This window comes from Nilaparvata lugens, chromosome X, assembly GCF_014356525.2.
Source record: "Nilaparvata lugens isolate BPH chromosome X, ASM1435652v1, whole genome shotgun sequence".
NCBI classification, from domain to species: Eukaryota; Metazoa; Arthropoda; class Insecta; order Hemiptera; family Delphacidae; genus Nilaparvata; species Nilaparvata lugens.
This window is the reverse complement of record NC_052518.1, coordinates 326197-349536: the sequence shown is the minus strand read 5'-3', so window position 1 is coordinate 349536 and position 23340 is coordinate 326197. Positions and strand designations below refer to the sequence as shown.

The 23340-nt window shown below is 33.4% G+C and overlaps 1 protein-coding gene across 1 annotated transcript in view; it reads right to left on the bottom strand.

Annotated features, from left to right (window-relative positions):
- Positions 1-3014: 3014 nt before the first annotated feature.
- Positions 3015-23340, bottom strand: part of LOC111052822 (dynein intermediate chain 4, axonemal) — a 46288-nt gene continuing 25962 nt past the window's right edge. The window contains exons 9-15 of the mRNA XM_039442192.1: positions 11242-11351; positions 9605-9843; positions 8490-8632; positions 7147-7325; positions 5096-5281; positions 4132-4302; positions 3015-3607 (exon numbers count right to left, since the gene is read on the bottom strand). Coding sequence (XP_039298126.1) covers positions 3455-3607; positions 4132-4302; positions 5096-5281; positions 7147-7325; positions 8490-8632; positions 9605-9843; positions 11242-11351 — 1181 coding nt within the window. The 3' untranslated portion in view covers positions 3015-3454. The remainder of the gene's footprint in view (positions 3608-4131; positions 4303-5095; positions 5282-7146; positions 7326-8489; positions 8633-9604; positions 9844-11241; positions 11352-23340) is intronic.

The following is a 23340-nucleotide window of genomic DNA, read 5'->3' as shown; positions in this document are numbered from 1 at the left end:
ATCCTTTTTATTATTAATTAGCAGGTAACCCGTGCTCCGCAAGGGTCTATTTTAAATCTTGACAAAATGAAAACTTGACCGAGTGGAATCTTGAAGAGTTTGAAGTAGGTCTAGAACCATCCTCGGTTAATTAAGAATCTATATGCAAAATTTCAAGTTAATTTCAGTCCAGTAGTCTAGACGTGATGATGCGTCAAACATAATTTTCCTATCCCGTACGTGTATAAGCCAGTTCTTTTCTTTATTATAGTATAGATAAGTTCTTCAACTTGGTACTAACATAATAAAGTTACAGAACTCAAATCTTGTTTAGCTTCCTCAACTTAATGCTAACCTGACAAAATTGGACTGGTTATTAATTTATAGTTACCGTACCAATTTTATCCATTTTGTTTCGAAGAGGTAGTCTCTCTAGATTAAAGTTCTATATTAGCATATGGTTTGTACATTTCAATTATAATCTCCCATGAATGAAATTTGAACATTAATTCTAAAAAATATAGAGGGAAAATTGAAATTTGGGCTTCGAGGTGCACGAGATTGATATTTTTAGAATCTATGTGCAAAATTTCGAGATCTAAATCATTCCCGTTTTTCCGGTATGCAATCCACAAGTTGACATATTTTGATGCGAACAAACACAACCCTAGGCACTCTCTATTATTATATAGAAGCTAGTTTAATGATCATTAAACTTCATCAACTACAAGTTTAATTTTATTCAAGCTATAAAAATGATATTGTTTTAAATATGCTCAGTTTTTGATCTTCATTTAGAGTCTACAAAACCATTTCAAGACCTATTAAATGAATATAAGATGTCTTTCTTTCTTCATTGGCTCTTGATGTAATCTAAAAACTTCTTATATAAATTGTTTTCCAAGTAGGTAAACTGAACTCATTTTACTTTTGCAGCTCTTCTTGTATTCTTAGAGAAAACTTCTAATGTATTCTAACACTTTGATTTTGTAGATATTTATTGTATTAATTTGTAAACCTCCTTTACTAATTTTTCCATTTGCTTGTTTGCAGGCTTAAGCTGAGTGCAGTTCGGTGAGTCGGCAATTTTAATTTTTTGCTACACAAAAATGTCCTCACACACATCAAAAAATTCACATAAATCATCTCAATTTTCATCTGTAAATTTTATAGCATTCAATAGCGGAAAATTTGAAGACACACTACTATTAAAATTTTCTAGCCTTCAGCTAGATGTATTAAATTCTAATTGAATAATTTTCAGTGAGGTTTTGTACAGCTCTACTGTGGGATGTTTTACATCGTTGTCATATGTCGTCAGATGTCGTTTCAAAAGGTCTCAGACCTCGCGGTTTTTGGTGTTGTATTTTGTTGGATGTCATAGAGAAACCATTGGAAGTTGTCAGATAATAGGACAATTAGAGTTTGGAAAACAACTTTTAATAGGACAGTAGAGTTGTCCAACACTCAACACTATTTTCATTTTAACATTTTAAACTATTGAAAATTTCCAACTTTTCAAGTGGATCTCTCATGCAGATGTGTTAAAAAATTTCTCATATTGATCTATTTATAGTCAATTTTATCTCGCGATTAATACTTTACTAATCAATTATATCTGTCAAAAAACGTATTTTGACAGATATAATTAATTATCAACACATCTGCATGAGAGATCCACTTGAAAAGTTGAAAATTTGGAATAGTTTCAAATGAAAATAGTGTTGGACAACTCTACTGTTGGGAAAATTGTACTATTACCTATAAAATTCAAATTTTTCGAAAAGATCTTCAGAAATTGTTTCTCCTCAACCTTTTTTGAGAAATCATGAAGGCAGCATGAATATGTCATTTTTGTTGGAGAATAACACAACAAAAATTGAGAAATATCACAAAAAAGGTGAGAATAAGTCTTGCAGTATATTTTAGAGATTCACTTGTAATTTTAATGAATTGGAGAATGTTTGATGAATTAAATTATATTTTATTGAATATAATGATTCAAGTTTTGTTTCAAATAATAATCTTGATAAGGCTCTATTAGGCTACTGTGCATAGTGTTGGGAATAATTTAACAAATTAATATTTCAAGTATCAAATTTCTCCAAACCCTTTTCCAATGAGAATATATTAGTATATCAGTATTAGTTAATGTGTATGGTACAGTGAGAATATTATTTGCATGAGTTCAAATGAGACAATTCATACTCGCTCGGCCTGACTGAGTGGGAGTAGACCAATTGGTACTCGTGAGAATTATATTTCCACTTTAATGGTCACTCTGATATTTGCCAATCCACCTTAAAATGCTCCCCAAAATGAAAATTAGAAAACTAATCCAAAAGTGTTTGTTTTCAGTTGTTAGAAAATCGTTTTTGAAAATGTTTTCAATGATGAAACATCTTTAAGAGTTGAAGGATAGTATGAAATGATTGAAAGAAAATATTTAAAAAATAAAAGTATGATACAATATTATAAAAGTTCAAATAATATTCAATGTGTTCGCTGAACCTCCCATACAAAAAAGACAAAAGTGAATGACCCTGTCTTCAAAAGAATACATTTTAAAAGGTTTGTAGTTTTGATTATTCATAGCACTTTTGACAATAAACTCTTTTATATTCAAAATGTATTTATTTAAGCCATCAATGGGGCATCATTATTCAGATCTTTAATTTACTCAGAGAGCTGGATCCACATATCATGGAATATAGAAATTAAATTGAGGATTTATCATTGATCAAACATTTTTATTGATGATATCAATACTTACAAAGAAACTAATGAAATACTTGAACCAATGTCTTCCAGCCTTATGTAGGTTTTAAAATTGTAAAAATCCGTATTTAACTAAATTAATTTCCAACTAAATCTGATAGACCCAGTTAGGCTATATTAATGTGCTTTGGAAATTGTCATTGAGCTTCTTATAAAGATCAGGTCTAGCAACTAAAGCATTCAAACTAAATATCCACTTTATATGAAACATCACGATCTGATTATTATATTTTTGAACAGTAGGCCTACCAACAATGAATATTCCACATCATCAACAAGTTCTAAACCTGATATTTTGCTAAATCTGATAAATCTAGAAATTTACGAATTCAGAATTCTTGGTAAAATTTGTTACCTTATGGCCAAGCCACAGGAGGCGTTTTTTTCAGACGAGTCGACAGGGGAGGAAGCTCTTCGATTGGCTGATTATCAGCTGACTCCCGAACGCCAATCCTATCAGTTAATCTGAAATCGCCTAAAAAACGCTTCGTGTGGCTTGGTCCTTTATTCATGCTTGCATAAAAAATATGTATACATTTTAATAATTCATAGCATTTTTGTTGAAGTACGGTGATTAATGTTCTTCAACACAAGCTTATGAATTGCACGGAAAATGCATAAATTAATGCATGCATTAATTTTAGAATTAATTCATCAATGTGACGTGCTGTTATTATAAATTGTCAACTACCCATTGTCAGATATATCTGTTTATTATTACGATGTATTCACTCACCTTATACTCACGGTGTATTAATTTATATTTACTCACCTGCAGAAAAGGAGGAAAAGGCATGTCTGTCAAGTTATAAACAAATACTTTCCCATCCATGTCTCCAACAAGAATATTCTGTGGAGAAAATAGAAAGATTATAAATAGTGATTCATGGGCATTCATATGTTATAATGTTAAAGTGAGGTCCATGTTATAATGACAGTGGAGAAAGATAAGAGAACACCGTTGCCGACTCTCTGCCTTTCAACTGCCTTCTATAGAAGATAGCTGATTGTAGAAATTATGAATTCATATTGGGAAACAAACAAAAATGAATCTTTTTGATAGAGGAATAAATTAGAATAACGTGGAAAATATCAGAATAAAATTGTAATATAGTGAGGTCCACGTTATAATGACAGTATTTGATTAACTTTGATGTTGCTATCCTTGTCTATTATTCGACAAAGAAGGTATTACTATCCTTTTATAGCTCCGCAACGATGCCAAATCTGTTTTTGGCAATGTAGAAATATAATTAATTAATGCAGAGATTCGGCAACGCTGTTCTTCTATCTTTATCCACTGCCATTATAATGTGGACCTCACTATAGAAATGTGAGTGAAGCGGCTATGAACTTTTAAAGATAGTCACTCACTTTTCCAGACGGTGAAAATTCTAGAGAGCGATGTTTCTTTGTGGGAGCTTTTATGTCGAACATCGGAACGATTATTTTTCTTGATAGGTCCCATAGAGATAGCTGGTTGTTACTTATACTGGCCAGAATTGTTGAATGGGTAGGAGACCATTTCGCTCCTTCTACGCATGCCTAGAAACAAGGAATAGTCCCAACATAATTATATTTAATAATTTGTAATAACGAACCGTATTTCATTAGGGCTACTTGATTTGTTAGTTGAAAACAAAATTCCTCAGTATTTGTTATCATAGAAACTAGTTGTTATTGTATTCTGTATATAAAAGTTTTTTTAAAAATACTATGGAATTCTTTTTTAATTAATAATTTGTAATCATATTCGTTTTACAAATTTGTAATCATTAATAATTTACAAGAGTGAGACATTCTACACTAACATACCTTATCATACCATAATAATAAAACTATAATGTAAACACTATTTTTATATAGGTATAGTGGGGTTCACGTTATAATGACAGTGGAGAAAGATATATATATAGGGGAACAATAATGCAAATTCTTTGCCTTTCTACTGCCTTCTATGGAAGATAGTTGATACCGCGGCATATCTGATGTTATATCAATAATGTTATGATGTTATATTGTTCATTCTTGTTTTAAAGTGATAACTTATTCACAGACAATAATTATTTTGAATCCAAAAAATGTACCTATGTACTAAAAATTTGAATTTCCAAATACGAATACAAACGAAAAACTTCAGTCACAACTGCAAGAAATATATAAAATTTTACTTAATGTATACAATTTAAAATATTAAGCATATTTGAGTTAAAGATGAAAGATTTTATCATTAATTGCAGTTAACCAACTGCTGGAATATTATAATGATATTAAGTAGCATAAATAACTGTTATACAGTACGTAATATTTGAGTTAATTCAATTGATAATGCATTCACCTTGTCTTTTATACTTTGCAATTTGATGAGAGGTTCATTTATATTCTCAGCCCATAAATATACAACCCAATCAGATCCGTAAGTAAGGAATATGCTGTTACTAAAAGGAGAATGTTTGATACCATATACGGAACCAGTGTGTCCTGGGAAAATGTCGATTGCCTGGTCAGGGTGATTCACAGCGCACTAAAAATAATAGGCTTGATTAGGTACTTTAAAAGTAGAATCATTTATTGAAATATAGTTGATACTACATTTGCTATAGGTATAATTTCCAGGGTGATTGACACCAAGGCAGCTCTAATAGTTTACCATTCCTATTTTGTATCCCGCCTCCGTTTTGGTATTATTTTTTCGGGCAAGACACCGAGTTTGAGGTGTGAAAAGAAAGCTTTGAGAAAAGGGGTTTTGGCCTTTCTAATAGATGTTCTTGTCAACAGAAATAGAAATAGAAATTTCTTTATTGACATAAGACATTTAACAAAATGTATGGTCAATCGTCATACATATAGATACATATATACATACATACATATACACATACATATAATATTATACAAAAAATTCAAAGCATAAAAACAATACGATTCTACAATACAAAGTAATTTACAAAACCATTTTCACAATTCATACATACGAAAATCAATTTCATAAAAATCAGCCACTGTATAAATGCATTCTTGCTGCAGGATAAGTTTAACAGTTTTTTGAAACTCATACAAGAAAGGCTTCTAATAGATAGTGGCAAGAAATTGTACAATTTTAGTCCAATAAACAGCCAGCTTTTCTGTGATCGTGAATACCTGAGGTATTCAGTTCTTATGTTATTTCTGTGCCTCGTATTATGATTATGGACTTCAGTGCTAGTAGCCAAATCCCCTTTATACGTATGTATTTATAGAGAAGCAGGCTCATAACATATACGGACGGCAGAGTCAACAGCTTAAGTTTTTTGAAAAGAGGCCTACAATGAGATCTTTGGTTTTCATTCATTATTATTCTTACTGCCCTTTTCTGAAGCCTAAAAATCTCAATGGACCTACTGCAATTGCCCCATACAATGATTCCATAAGACAACAATGAGAATATCTGAGCATAATAAACATTTAACAAAACGTCAACATCAACAACTCCACGCAATCTTCTTAACATATAAAGGCCTTTAGATAATTTCTTACTTCACGTGCGAGAACCAATTCAGTCTGTTATCAATATATATACCCTTACTTGTTGACCCTTCTTGACAGCCCTTTTACTGCTCCTGCTCTTGTTGTTTTTATAAATAAGCATATTTTTGGGGAAGGTCTGGTGTTGCATTAGTACCGTACACGTTTTAGAGGTCTTATCTATTCAAACCATAGACTCACTTTACTCGAGAAAGGTCCATATTATATGGCGATGAAAATGTTCAACGCCTTGCACAGAAAATCCAAGAAACTTCTTCTCCTGATCGTTCCAAAGATAGCCTGAAATCTATTCTCTTTAATATTTGCCCTTACAAAATCGATGATTTTTTGAAAAAATCTCCACTATAATTTAAGGCCATAGGTACATGTTCCAATATTTGTATAATGGTTTCTTTCATTCTTTATTGTTCCCAGTTATATCTGAGTTGACGTTTCATACATTACTAGAACTTTGCTCTATCAAGTTATTTAATGTGAAAATTGTATAATAAATTGAATAAATAAATAGATTATATTGAATAATTTTACAATATAATATGATAATATATTACATATTTCGAATAAAAGAATGTGCATTGAAAGTCATTCTAGAAATTGATAGCACTGATTTGGAATTTCTTTTAATTAATCAAAACATGTGAAATATTGAAGTTTCCAAAAAAATAATTGGGTGAAACACAATGGATAAGCAGTGAATCAACATTTTGAAATGCATTATTGCATTTAAATACGCACTGAGGTATCTCATAAAACGGTATTCTCCGGTATGTGAAGTAAAAAAATTGACGAAGATTAATTTTAATCATGATTCAAAATGATCAATTTATGTTTTAACTGAGCTTAACTTTCAAGTAGGTACAAGACCTTTAAAATGGATCCTTCTGACGTAGATACATAATAGATCATTGGCTTCCCAGGATGAACCGATATTGAGAGTCCACACATATTTTTTACATTGATGCTCACTGCTCCTTCAGTTCTATCTAGTTTCTTATTAACCATTGGCTCTAAACGGGGAGGCGTGTATTGAAGTGTCATCAGCTCTGCAACAAATTCATTTTTATAGCAAAGTGAATAAATAATAAAATTAATTATAAATGAATAAAATTTTATAACAGCGGTAGTAGCTATCTACTCCACTTTTTTCCTGTTTTTAACCTAAAAGACTTCAACCAAAACTTTAAATTTTCTTCATAGTTTGTACAGGCTCAATCATCAATATTTTAATAAAAGAGATACCGGTAACACTTGAAATTTCTGAAAATCATGAAAAGCTTCTGGTACATGAAATGAGATGCTCAATGAAATAAGATTTATTTTAGTTATTGAATGAGAAACAAATAATACAGTAACTTGTTGTATTTATTGTCAAATTGAGATGCATCAATATTTCAATAAAAGAGATGATCTACCACTTTAAATCATGAAAAAATCTTGTCCGTGGAGATGTTTAATGAGCAAATTATATAGGAATAAAGCATTTTTTTCACAATTAAGTATTTTTCATTGTACGAGTAGCTACTTTTCAAAGCTACAGAAACAGTGATGATGACAAAGATAGTGTTTAAGACGTAAGATCTGGGAGAATAGAAAAATGGAGATAGAGAGAGAGAGAGAGTGAGAGATTGATTAATTGAGTACTTTATTCATGCAGATTACAATATATTGAAATATATACTGGCTTATACCCTCACATATAATACAGTACGTACCTTATAATACAGCAAAGTTTCGATTAATTCGCATAATATAAACTGGAATATTATACTAAAAATTATTTTAAAAAATTCAAATTAGAATCACTTTACGATAATACAGTATAGAATAGAATAAATTTTATTTGACTTGCTTAAAATACAATAAATGTAAAGATATATTACAAAGCAAGAAAAAACTAACATATTTTATGACTTATGTTTATGAATAGTAGTACTGTAAATAAAAAAAATGTGTTTATAACCATAAACATAAAAACATATCATACATATAAATATACGTATCAATTGACATAAGCTATAAAGAATTATGCATTATTGATGCAAGTGGGATAATACTTGCTTGCAAAGTGAGAGAAATATCAATTGAGTGCAAGCAGGAGTCGAGGAGTCGATTGATTTTCAATATTGTTTTGTATGTACATGAATTGGCGAAGCTTTGAACATATCTACGTCCATTCTTTGGAGAAAAGAATACTGAGTAATACTTACGGAAATGTTGATGTTCATCCTCATGATTCCATTTCCAAACTTCACCAGTTTGCCCGATTGAGATAATTTCTTCAATCTCTTTCACGAAGTCTGTATAAATAAACCATTGCAGATCCCATACAGGACCAGATGCACGAACATTCCTAGAACAAGGCCCCACCTTATAATGGCACTGGAGTAAGATAGGAGAACAGCGTTGGCGATTCTCGGCCTTGCCAATGCCTTCTATAGAGGATATCTAATACTGGTATATCTGATGTAATATTTAAATGAATAGAAATTATTCCATCTGTGTAGACTGGTGTAGTATTCTTGTTTTAAAATAGTCAATTACATATATTTTATCCACCAAGAAAATATATCTTTCAATCGTGATTGAATGTGATTAGAATTGAATAATGGGGTAACTGTTCCTTGAAATTTCTACACAGAGTTTTCAATGAAGCTCTTATTGGTAGAGTTAATGATAAGCTCAATCTCGTATTTTTCAATTATTCCAACTTTTTGTTACTATGAACTGTCAGAAAGAGAATTGATGTCATTATTATTACTAATATTTATTTATTCATTGACAATAGATACAATTCAGGTGTAAACAACAGGCATTCGCCCAAAACTGCTTTAACCTTAATTCAAAATAAACAGTCCAGAGGTAATGACGTAGAGTTCATAATTTGATTTACACACAATTTCAAGTCAAAAAATATGTTTCAACTAGAATTTTGAATTCATTCAATTAATTTACAACCAAACGATAAACTTCTATCAATTTTTAAAAAAATATTTGAAATAATTTAAAATAAACAGTCCAGAGGTAATGACGTAGAGTTCATAATTTGATTTACACACAATTTCAAGTCAAAAAAATATGCTTCAACTAGAATTTTGAATTCATCCAATTAATTTACAACCAAACGATAAACTTCTATCAATTTAAAAAATATATTTGAAATAATTTATAAGTTGTTCTTAAATTGGCATAGTTAATGCTAAGCTCAATCTTGTATTTCTCAGTTTTTTGTTACTTTGAAATTTCAGAAAGACCATTGATCTCATAATTATAATTTGATAATTATGTAATAATTTATAAAATAATACATTTTAAAATCCGTAACCTGTTGATAATGACAGGATTTCCAGTCCTGCAAGATATGTCGAAAACCGTAATCGTTCCAGCGTAGCAACCCACTGCAAGTAAGTTGGGCTTCTTTTTTGAAAAGCTTAGGGTTGTGACAACGCTTTTCATCCTAAATAATCTTTCAGGTCGATCTGGGTTCTTGACATTCCAACAACCCACTGCACCGTCAACATTTTCTTTGAAATAGTATTTTCCGTAGCCCACTGCTACTATATTCTATAAGAAATAAAACAAAAAAATAAATATTTGAAAAAATACAGTTTAATTTTTGGCACATCCAGATTTATTAGACTTGTTCACATCTTCAGTTGTGGTTTGAACAAGAAACTGCAGTCCAGTGTCCCGTACAAGTCTAATAAATTAATGTTGATGTGACAAAAATATAAGGATCCGACACGAACAATCTCGATCAAATGCGATTCAAGATGGCGGCTAAAATGGCGAAAATGTTGTCAAAAACAGGGGTTTTCACGATTTTCTCAAAAACGGCTCCAACGATTTTGATCAAATGTATACCAAAAATAGTCATTGATAAGTTCTATCAACTGCCACAAGTCCTATATCTGTAAAAATTTCAGGAGCTCCGCCCCATCTATGCAAAGTTTGATTTTAGATTCCGAATTATCAGGCTTCAGATACAATTTAAACAAAAAAATTCAAGTGGAAAAAAATTGAGCATGAGAATCTCTACAATTAATATTCAATAAAATTTCCACCTAAAATTGAAAATAAGCTCAAAATTCGAGAAAATGTGATTATCTAATTGCAAACTGTTGGCAACTGTTGATTCTATTATATCATTCACTATGAAGAGATAGCAGACCTCGTATGTCTCCAGCGTTATTGTCCTGTCGCCAGCTGGCTCAGATCTTTGTTTATAAGTATACTTGTGATGCGCGTGCATACTAGCGTCAGGTGATCAAACGGCAAGGAAAGTTGTGTGAATGCGCCACACCAGAATTTTAAAATTTAGATTAAATATCTTGTCAATTAATAATTATATTTCTACATTGTTATAAAAACGTTGCGGAGCAAGATAAGGATAGCGCTACCTATTTTGTCGAATGATAGACAAGGTTAGGAACAACTTCTAATCAAATACTCTACAATAATTATTCTGTGTGTAAATAAAAAATGGGAAAGTGCAACATAAAGCTACATCTGGACTGTCGTATAAATTAGAATTGGAACCGTTTTGGGCTTAAGCCTGAGGTACTTTTCTATAAGTTGCTTATTACTGAATAATTGAATAAATAAATAACGTGAACCTCACTATAGTTCAAACTATACTTCATCTATGTACCCTACCCTAAAACCTCATTGCCTAGGGCGTAATAATTTCTGTTATTTTTCACGAGCAGGTAACCCGTGCTCCGCAAGGGTCTAATTGAAAATTTGACAGACTGAAAACTTGACTTACCGAAATCTTGAAGAATGTAAAATAGGTCTATAATCATCCTCTGTGAATTAAGAATCGATATGCAAGATTTCAAGCTAATCAGTTGAGTAGCCTCGTTGAAACGTTAATTCGTGAATTTCCTATCACGTATACATGTATAAGCCAATTTTTTCCTTTATTATGTTATAGATGAAAAAACATAATTATTATCGTACCTGATTGCTTGTGTTCCAAGAAATAGCTGTGACAGTCATGTTTGCAAATTCTTCATGAGTGAAAGTCCAAAGTAGACTCATATGATAGTGAATTCCAGATCTCAAACCTCCTGTGAATAATCAAATTAGAAATTAATTAAACAAATTTCCACTGATTGGGTTGATGGATTCCGCTATTCGTCAATGCAATTGAACGCACAATTGAATGCACATTCAAAAAATGTAAATGTTATTCAAACGGGTATTCTCTAGGCAGCCTTGGGAGTGCACAGACGATACCCTAGTCACCAACGTTTTCTAGAATTAGGAGTAACGACAGTCAGACAGCAAGCCTATATATTAGAAATCTCATTGAATATATAAGCAATCATATAAATCTCTTTATACCACATCACACTAATTACATTTTCAGATCTTCACATGAATACCTCAGTTCCTCGAACTGAGTCAACTATATATGCAGAGGACAATAAATTAATAATTCAACTACACAAAACTGAAAAATATTAACCCAGAACATTAAAAATAAAACCCAGAAAAACACTTGAAATAGAAATTGAGAACTGTATCAAGACCCAAAATGTTGTACCCATAATATTTTAATTATATTCATTCATTTCTCCCTTAATACTTAAAAGTTGTGTCTTAAACTGAATTTAATTTTACATGTTATCCTGTACTGTATTCCATAATATTCCAAAAATATCAAAATTAATATTTCTTTGTCAAATCATTTCATGTTTACGTTACTCCAATTACTCCATTTATAACGTTTTTTTGAAAGTGTAAGCTAAATTTTTGTTTCTCTCAAAATAGTTTACTATTTTTCTCCAATTTGAGTGCTCACTGAAAGCTCGTTGTTAGCTCACAAACTTTGTTATGCCAGTGTAACCGCCCTTGATGGGGGTTGAAGAAATCTTATTACTACTTCAAGGGAGTCATGGGATCTGGATAGACAAAAACATTGTATTACCTAAAGAATTTCTCATTTATTATGTCAATTACTTGAAATTTAAAGAATGAAATATGCAGTACATTTCATCCAAATATTATTCCTACAAAAACTACCTGCCAATAAGATTCTGCTAACTAGAAATTTTACTACAACAATAATTTTACTAATTAGGGTCTCGGCCGGGTGAAAATGTTTTATAAGGAGCTAGAAATGTTGGCACTTACCCACAGCTATCACTCCCACCGTAATCCCAAACCACAGGACACTCACGTATATCATAATGCCGGAAAAATAACTTAACTTTTTGCAATACGGTATGGATTTTGATCCGCTTGGTACCTCGGTTGTTTAACGACTGGAGGTCTTCCGTCCGGAAAACTTCCCCCTCTCCACGTCAGTGTGCCAGAAGGCCTAACTGCTGCTATTGGAAGAGTCGGTTCTCACGAGATTCGGCAAGCGGGTACTTGCCAGGTCTGCAGTATTCCTCTGTGAAAATATCTACAGGCTACCAAACATCAGCCTTGTCCTTGCCTCGTGGAGCCACCTCATCCGTGAGAACTAGCAAATATCCCTGAATTTGCTGGTTCTTAGAGTAGTTTGGACATAAGTTAGCAGAATCCTATTGTCACTGCAAAAATACTATACTTACTCATTAAATTATATTAGTAAAGTCCAACTACGGAAATTATTATTCTAATATCAGAGTCTTTTCTCCTGAAAAAAATCTTAAATCTAAAACACGAAAAAATCAATCAATAAATAAGTAATCAAGTAGTGTCACACTACCCCCTTCTTCGCAAAAGGGTGACTATCCCTCCCGATTGCTTCTTACTTCATACTTTTGATTGCTTTTCACTTCACACTTGCCACAATAACACTTTGCTGTACTGCACTCGTTGAGCGGTGTCGACCAAAGGGATGGAGTTGCTTGCTGGTGGAATCGCTGTTGAGGGCGCTGAGTTGAGCGGCTTGGCTGCTACAGGTACTGTTGCCGGTTCCGTGCGTGATGGTCAGAGCACGCGCCTCCATCGTGGTAGTGAAGTTGGCGTGCGACCACACATCAGGAAGTAGCACCTCTCGTACAAGCAGTAGGCTCCCAATAGCCCCAGAAACAGGAGTATCAGTCCTCCACAGATGAACTTCATGGTGTTGTCCTCGGCCGACGTCGGTTGCAGCTTCTTAGTCTGCTGCACAGCATACATAAGATTGGAGATAGCTATCTCATTCACGCCGATCGGTCCAGGGGAGAGTTGGCCTCCTTGTTATCGCTCTTATATGCTCGTTGTCGTTTCCTTGTAACTCTGGTGTTCGCCGAAGAGTAGAAAGCTGAGGCACGATTTCTGTGGCTGATCGGGCACAGAGTGATTGTCCCCGGCTCACATCTCTGTAGCATCTCGGAAGAGAAGGTAGAGTAGCGGTTTCGATCCTGGAAGATGAATAGCAAAAGATGACTCAGCTCATAACGCACTGAAGAATGGCTGCTTTAGTCTCGCACTGGTAGTGTAGTGAGTGGTCTGGAACACTTTTTACCTTCACCTAAAAGTCTGGTGTAACAGTCAGTAAAGTTCTATCACATCAGTCACAGTTATCACACAGATACGGGAAGTGCCAGTCCCAAATAATATTGTTCGTTTCTAGCTCTCTGGAGGAAAGGATAACCGACCGAGCCCTTCACAATTTTTACTGATCTAACATTAACAAATCTATACCTAATCATTTATCCAATTAAACTCAAACTCCAATAGTAAACCGGTAAATTATAAATTATTCTCGGTTTAGGATCATCTGTCTTGAATATTTAACTTCCTTCCAATCAATTTTCCTTTCCTATCCAGGGGCTTCCTCATCCTAAATAGTCTCGGTCGCCCTCTTGACGTACCTTATTCATCCGATTCCTTTTGTTTTACTCATTCATTCACTATAAATAATCAAGCATTAAAATTCAAGTAATAGTGACTCATAACAGTTATGAAGTAAGATTGGTATTTTTCCTTTTTTCTTTTAATATGAGTGTTTGTGGAAAGTGCTCCAAACAGATTATTCGTACAGAGAAAAATAAAATAGTCTGTAAAGTGTGTCGGGTTACATTCCATGGTACATGTTGCAAGCTCACAATTAATGAAATAGAGTTTTTATCTGCCAGCAAACAGTGGATGTGTGAAGCGTGTAACAAGGAGAGAAGACTTAGTAGAGGTGAGCCCAACTCTTGTTTAGTTAATACGGAGTTTTCACTAACCACAACAAGTATGGGAATTACATTGGAGGAGCTCAAAGAAATCCTGGAAAAGCATAAGCAGGAAATACTCGACGGCCAGAGCAAGCTAGAATCGCAACTAAATAGATCAATTGAGATGTGCTTCGGCCTAATAAAAGAAAATTCTCAAAAGATAGCTGAACAGCAGGAGACTATTGTTGCTCAAAAGGCTATGATTGAGACACTAAAGGCAGAGAAAAAGAAATGCGAGTCGAATATGAGTGCTATGGGGAAACGTCTCAGTGAGGTTGAACAGTACTCTCGAAAAAACACGCTGGAGATCTTCGGAATTCCTGAGAGCGCGACTGAGAGTGATGCATCACTCAAGAAGACCGTCGTCGACGTAGGGAAAGCGCTGGGGGTCGCCATCAAGGAGGAAGCAATAATCGCCTGCCATCGTATTCCAGCTGCCAATCGCCCTGACAAAGGTATCATTGTTAAGTTTCTGCGAAGAGATGAACCTGACGGGCTGCTCGCGAAGAGAAAGGTAAAAAGAGACTTTTCAACTAGACACATACCTGGACGCACGGATGACAACCTCATCTACATAAATATCTCGTTGTCTAAGGAGAGGAGGATTCTTTTTTCCAAAGCACGTAAGTTGAAATCACAGTTCAACTACAAATATGTGTGGACTGACAGGAATGGTAGGGTTAAAGTGAGAAGGGATGACGACAGAAAATCTAAGGTGATTGTGATTGATGATGAGAGTGAATTGAATCGCATTATAGAGAGGGAAACTTTGAAATGCGGACCTAATGATAGTTGAAAATTTTACAACTTATTTCAATTATTTATCATACAATGTCAGACTTAATTCAATGGTTTTTTCACAATGTCATAAAATGCTATCCTATGTTACTAATTTTATTCCTTGCCCTGCAAATATGTTGTATTGTATGGTGAACTTTTTAATTTCTCCTGGAATTCTCTATTACAAGAACTTAGCCTATACTAGTAATAAGGTCACAAGATGCATTGGAGTATGTGATTATGATTATGCAGAGTACTACAAGCATGCCCATATTATGTATGTAATAGGAGATTATGCATCTAGGCAGATCATCTTTATTTTTGATTACATATTTGTATTGAAATTTTTCTATATCATATTCTCATACCGTGCTGTGGTTCCATTGTTTTTTCTGTGTTATTGTTGTTTCATGTCCACATACACTAAATTTACTTCTAAAATTATTTTTGCGTTGATATTATAGATTATGCCAGTAGCAAAACTTCTTTGTTCAATTGAGGAAACAAATACATTTATTACAGGATCAGAAGGCATCTGCATATATCACCAAAATATAAGAAGCATGCACTCAAATTTCGACTTATTTCTATTGCATCTTAACAGCCTTTCTGTGAAACCATTAATAATTATACTTAGCGAGGCGTGGTTACAGCATGAGAAGGATGTTCTCTTATACCAAATAGATAACTACGAAAGCTTTTCCGCATTTTCTGCTTTGTCTAGAGCTAGTGGTATAGTGGCTTATGTGCATAAATCTGTTGTTGCAGTGTTGGGAGATTTCGCAATTCCAAATTGTGATTGTTTGCTTTTAAATTGTATCTATGGTAGTCTCAAATTTTCGGTTATGGGAGTTTATAGATTGCATATTGGTGATCGTCAGTTATTTGTTAATAATTTGAGACTCGCTCTTGAGAATATTCCAATAAATGAATTAATTTGTCTAGGAGACTTTAATATTGATATAGGCTCAAACGATATAATTGCGGATGATTATCTTGACTGCTTAAACAGTAATGGGCTCGAACAGTTGATTGATATCGATACTAGGGTAACAGAGATATCATCGACTTGCATCGATCATTTCTCTTATCGCTCTATCCGGGTCACTATCAGTAGAGTTGCCGTAATAGATAACTCAATCACAGATCACAGAGCGGTAATAGGCTTCTTGCCAGTTGGACAAATGAAAAGAACTTTGTGTGATTGTCCTGAAATAAATAAACTAGATTATCAGCTACTTTCTAATAACATCAGATCCCATTCATGGACCAATATACTCGAAATAGATGACACAAATACTGCATTTAACAAATTTTATGAAACCTTCAATAGTATTTTAAATAGATCCACAATTAAACGTAAACTAAAAAATAAAATCAAAATGATAAAACCGTGGATGACACCTGGATTGTCAAACAGTATTGCTGTAAAGGATAAATTATATAAGTTACATAAACGAATGCCAAATAATACCGCTTTAAAGAATAAATTCATAGCAATGAGAAATAACGTGAAGCAATGGGTAAAAAACGCAAAATGTAAATATTACTCTGACAATCTGCTTTTACACTCCAAGAACTCTAAAAAGAAATGGGAAATTCTGAAATCATTATTACCTGGTGAGAGCAATAGTATTCAAAATATACAGTTAAATGAGGATGGAACAATCATCAGTGATAGTAAAAGCGTTGCAAATTTGTTCAACGAGTATTTTATTGATCTACCTGAAAAACTCTCCCAATCTCTTCCACAAGTATCAGATGATATAGTCCAGCAGTACAATTACGAATTTCAAAGCGAGCAAAGTCATACGACCATCTTTCTCAGCCCGATTGATGAATGTGAAATAATTCAAACCGTTAAAAAACTCAAATTAAACGTCAGCTCTGGTAATGATGGATTAACATCAAGAATCTTAAAGGAGAATATCACTCACTTGTCCACTGTTATAGCATACTTATTTAATTTGGCGATAGTTGAAGGGCAGTTTCCAAAAATATTGAAAACAGGTACCGTAATCCCTATATTTAAAAAAGGGGATAGGATGTCCAAAACAAACTACCGTCCCATCTCACTCTTACCTACTCTATCAAAGGTGTTTGAGAAACTTATTAAAAAAAGATTAATGAACTTTTTAGATAACAACTTTTTCTTCTCCAATCAACAGTTTGGTTTCAGGCAGAATCTCAACACCGAGCTTGCCCTTCAACATTTCCTGCAAAATATATACTTAGGATTAAATAAAAAACAAGGTAATTGTGCTGCTGGATTGTTTATCGATATCAGTAAAGCATTTGATACTGTAAATCATGATCTTCTGCTACATAAACTGTGGCGAGCAGGTATTAGAGGTGCACCCTTGGAACTGCTTGGAACTTTCCTACAGGGAAGAAGTCAGGCAGTAAAAATTAATAATCAAATTAGTGACTTGCGTGATATCTGTCATGGGGTCCCTCAAGGGTCGGTCCTGGGACCTATATTATTCTTGATCTACATTAATGACTTATTCAATGGTGACTTTAAGGGACAATTAACAACTTTTGCAGATGACACTGCCTTATCATACAGTCCGGACCAACAGGACCAACTTGCTTATGACATGCAACAGGACTTGAATAAACTGTCATTTTGGTTCACTTGTAATAAGTTGGCAATGAATGTTCAAAAAACTAATTACATCTTGTTCAGTCTAAGTGGCAGTAGAAGTTTTCCTATGCCTATCTTCCTCCACGGATTTCACTGTAGGCGTGACTCTTGCAGTTGCCCTGTTGTGAAAATGGAATCCAATGTAAAATATCTAGGGGTGCTTCTAGATCATAACTTGAATTGGAAGTCCCACATTAAGTCCCTCAAGAAATCTCTTCAGTTCTACCTTAGAACAATATTTAAATTAAAGCAGATGTGCAATAAAAGTACCCTGAAAGAGATTTATTACGCATTTGCCCATTCAAGAATAAGTTATGGATTGAGTTGTTGGGGAAGTACATATTATTCCATTTTGGATCCCATTATAAAGCTACAGAAGTCTTTTATCCGAATAATTGCTGGTGTAGGATACAGGGATAGCACTTTACCACTATTTCAAGAATTCGAGATACTCCCTCTGAGACACATGTATATCCACAAGGTACTTAATATTTTCTACCTGCTGAGTGGGAATGATGGTGTAATAGTAAGCTATTGTGAGGTGGTGGAGGGCTCTCATTTGACGCGAGGAGTACTGAATCGCCATCTCCGAGGATTGAGACCTAACTGTACCCTTTTCAAAAAATCTTTTATGTTCCTCACCCCAAAATTTTTCAATCTTTTACCTATACACATCAAGATTAATTTTGGGTCCCAAAATAATAAGTATTACATCAAAACTAGCATAAAAAGATGGCTACTAAACTGCGATAGGGTTGGGGTGGAAATGATGTACAACTCCGTAATATAGTTCCAAAGGCTGTTCATTTATTTCCTTGTACACTGCGTATTACAGTCCCAAAGGATCCAATGGTAATTGAATTGATTATTCTAAATGATATTTGAGTACTGTTTAATTAAAAAAAAAATATATATATATATATATATATATATATATATTATATATATATATATTATATATATATATATTATATATATATATATATATATATATTATATATATATATATATTATATATATATATATTATATATATATATATTATATATATATATATATATTATATATATATATATTATATATATATATATATATATATTATATATATATATATATATATTATATATATATATATATATATATATTATATATATATATATATTATATATATATATATTATATATATATATATATATATATTATATATATATATATATTATATATATATATATATATTATATATATATATATTATATATATATATATATATATATATATATATATATTATATATATATATATTATATATATATATATATATATTATATATATATATATATTATATATATATATATATATTATATATATATATATATATTATATATATATATATATATATATATTATATATATATATATTATATATATATATATATATATATATTATATATATATATATTATATATATATATATATTATATATATATATATTATATATATATATATATTATATATATATATATATTATATATATATATATATATATATTATATATATATATATATATATATATTATATATATATATATATATTATATATATATATATTATATATATATATATATATATATTATATATATATATATATTATATATATATATATATTATATATATATATATATTATATATATATATATATATATATATTATATATATATATATTATATATATATATATATTATATATATATATATTATATATATATATATTGCATTGTCTCACGGCAAGTAGCAACGTTATACTTCTCTCTCTATCTCTTTTGATAGAAAGACTGATCTTTCGTCCTTGTCGAAAATCTTCTCATTCAACTAATATAATATAACTACATAATTCTATTCTAATTCATCATCTGGCCAATACTTGAAAGCCGATTCATCACTCTCTCAACTCATCTTTACAATACACCTAATTATTACACAATTATCCCACTGATATTTCTCTTATAAATACTCAATTACTCAGATTACTCATATTTCTCCATTTCACATCGGTTCCATATTCAGCTCGCTGAATTCTTAAAATAAAGCAGTTTAGAGTCTCGCTGCAGACAATTTCCACTCAGGGTTTATCAATTCAAATCAATAGTTCATTTCTGAAATCTATTTCATTATGATGATGAGCAGTTTAACGCCTTACTCTGGGCATTTGTTTGTTTACTAATTATCCTGACTCCTCAATAATAAGAACAGTCTACTCGATCCAACTGTCCAATAATTATCAAGTTGTCAGAACAAAATTAGTTTGAACTTCTAATGCAAATTTCTACGTTCATCGAAAGCATTACTCCTAGCTTGACTTCTAGAGAAATAAGGTGATCGTTCCACTATTCTACTTCTACCTGGAGGGTAGAGTGGGTCTTCTCTCTCATCCAACACGGGGCTAGGGAGATTTTCTTCTTCTTCCTCCTCGACATTTTCTTCATCAATATTTTTTACCACCTCTTCTCGTTCAATCTCTACGGCTTCAACAAGTTCGTCATCCTCATCCTCGGGTGCACGATAATCGATGAACTCCTCATTCCTCCTATGATCGAGATCCTCATCATTCCCAGCTATGTCTTTATCTGACAACGGTTCATTTTCTTGTTCAAAAACCTCCATTTTCTTATAACATGGTTTCATCCTATTAATATGTACTATTACTCTTTTTCCCTCCGATAAATTTATCATATAATTTACATCGGATAGCTTCTTACTAACAACATAGGGTCCCTCCCAAGGAAGGTGGAATTTCGCTGAGTTTCCTGGTTTAACAGCTGGCTCTAACAGATACACTAAATCTCCTTCCTCAAAACTCCGAAGTTTCTACTGAGATTGGCTTGCTTCATTCGTTTTTTGCGCCGCTTGTATAGATCGTTCATTTGCTATTTTGTATGCTTCTGAGAATCTTTCCTTCAACTCTCTCAGATGAAACTCAGTAGTTTTTCCGCGAACCTCATCTGGTATGACACAAGATCCTGGAAGCACTATTTCTCGTCCATATAGCATGAGATGACGAGAATAACCGATAGATGCATGAGGTGTGGATCTGTATGCTATCAGGGCATAGCGCAACCAGGTGTCCCAATCGGTACCGTCTCTTACGAAATGTGCTATGGACTCGTTCAGGGTACGATGTAATCGCTCAATTCTACCATTACATTCCGGATGATAAGCTGTCGTTCTGATTTTGTCAATACCGAGCATTCTACAAGTTTCCACAAATAAACTGGATAAGAAGTTTCGGCCTTGATCACTCAGCAGACGGTTGGGTACACCGTGTCGAGTTATAATGTGGGTGATGAAGACTTTAGCTATTGTTTCGGCTGTTTGATTGACGGTGGGAATGAGCTCAGCATAACGCGTGAAATGATCAATGAAGCTAACATAATATTTGTTTCCATTCCGGGTTGTTGGAAGTGGACCAACTATGTCCATCGATACAAGGTCGAAAGGATAACTTGGTTCTTCAGCGGGTTGGACAGGGGCTTTCAAAGAAACGGGAGTTTTTCGACGAGCACATTCCTGACATTCTGCTACAAACTTTCTCACATCTTCTCCTAGTGCGGGCCAATAGTATCTCTGTTTCACACGACTAGCGGTTCTCTCTTGTCCTGAGTGTCCCGCCCAAGGGGTGCTGTGATTCAGTTTCAACACAGTTGTTCTTAGTGTTTTAGGGACAGCTAATTTCCAGTGAGACGGATCGTCGTTTTTGTTGGTCCACCATACTAATCCATTCTCTATTTGACCCAGATTTGATTCCAACAATTTATTGCACCAATCATCATGCAGCTGTTCGACTGCAACACAATCTTCCGATAATCCTTCTATTTGTACTCCATTATGATGATGAGCAGTTTAACGCCTTACTCGGGGCATTTGTTTGTTTACTAATTATCCTGACTCCTCAATAATAAGAACAGTCTACTCGATCCAACTGTCCAATAATTATCAAGTTGTCAGAACAAAATTAGTTTGAACTTCTAATGCAAATTTCTACGTTCATCGAAAGCATTACTCCTAGCTTGACTTCTAGAGAAATAAGGTGATCGTTCCACTATTCTACTTCTACCTGGAGGGTAGAGTGGGTCTTCTCTCTCATCCAACACGGGGCTAGGGAGATTTTCTTCTTCTTCCTCCTCGACATTTTCTTCATCAATATTTTTTACCACCTCTTCTCGTTCAATCTCTACGGCTTCAACAAGTTCGTGATCCTCATCCTCGGGTGCACGATAATCGATGAACTCCTCATTCCTCCTATGATCGAGATCCTCATCATTCCCAGCTATGTCTTTATCTGACAACGGTTCATTTTCTTGTTCAAAAACCTCCATTTTCTTATAACATGGTTTCATCCTATTAATATGTACTATTACTCTTTTTCCCTCCAATAAATTTATCATATAATTTACATCGGATAGCTTCTTACTAACAACATAGGGTCCCTCCCAAGGAAGGTGGAATTTCGCTGAGTTTCCTGGTTTAACAGCTGGTTTAACAGATACACTAAATCGCCTTCCTCAAAACTCCGAAGTTTCTACTGAGATTGGCTTGCTTCATTCGTTTTTTGCGCCGCTTGTATAGATCGTTCATTTGCTATTTTGTATGCTTCTGAGAATCTTTCCTTCAACTCTCTCAGATGAAACTCAGTAGTTTTTCCGCGAACCTCATCTGGTATGACACAAGATCCTGGAAGCACTATTTCTCGTCCATATAGCATGAGATGACGAGAATAACCGATAGATGCATGAGGTGTGGATCTGTATGCTATCAGGGCATAGCGCAACCAGGTGTCCCAATCGGTACCGTCTCTTTTTACGAAATGTGCTATGGACTCGTTCAGGGTACGATGTAATCGCTCAATTCTACCATTACATTCCGGATGATAAGCTGTCGTTCTGATTTTGTCAATACCGAGCATTCTACAAGTTTCCACAAATAAACTGGATAAGAAGTTTCGGCCTTGATCACTCAGCAGACGGTTGGGTACACCGTGTCGAGTTATAATGTGGGTGATGAAGACTTTAGCTATTGTTTCGGCTGTTTGATTGACGATGGAAATGAGCTCAGCATAACGCGTGAAATGATCAATGAAGCTAACATAATATATTTGTTTCCATTCCGGGTTGTTGGAAGTGGACCAACTATGTCCATCGATACAAGGTCGAAAGGATAACTTGGTTCTTCAGCGGGTTGGACAGGGGCTTTCAAAGAAACGGGAGTTTTTCGACGAGCACATTCCTGACATTCTGCTACAAACTTTCTCACATCTTCTCCTAGTGCGGGCCAATAGTATCTCTGTTTCACACGACTAGCGGTTCTCTCTTGTCCTGAGTGTCCCGCCCAAGGGGTGCTGTGATTCAGTTTCAACACAGTTGTTCTTAGTGTTTTAGGGACAGCTAATTTCCAGTGAGACGGATCGTCGTTTTTGTTGGTCCACCATACTAATCCATTCT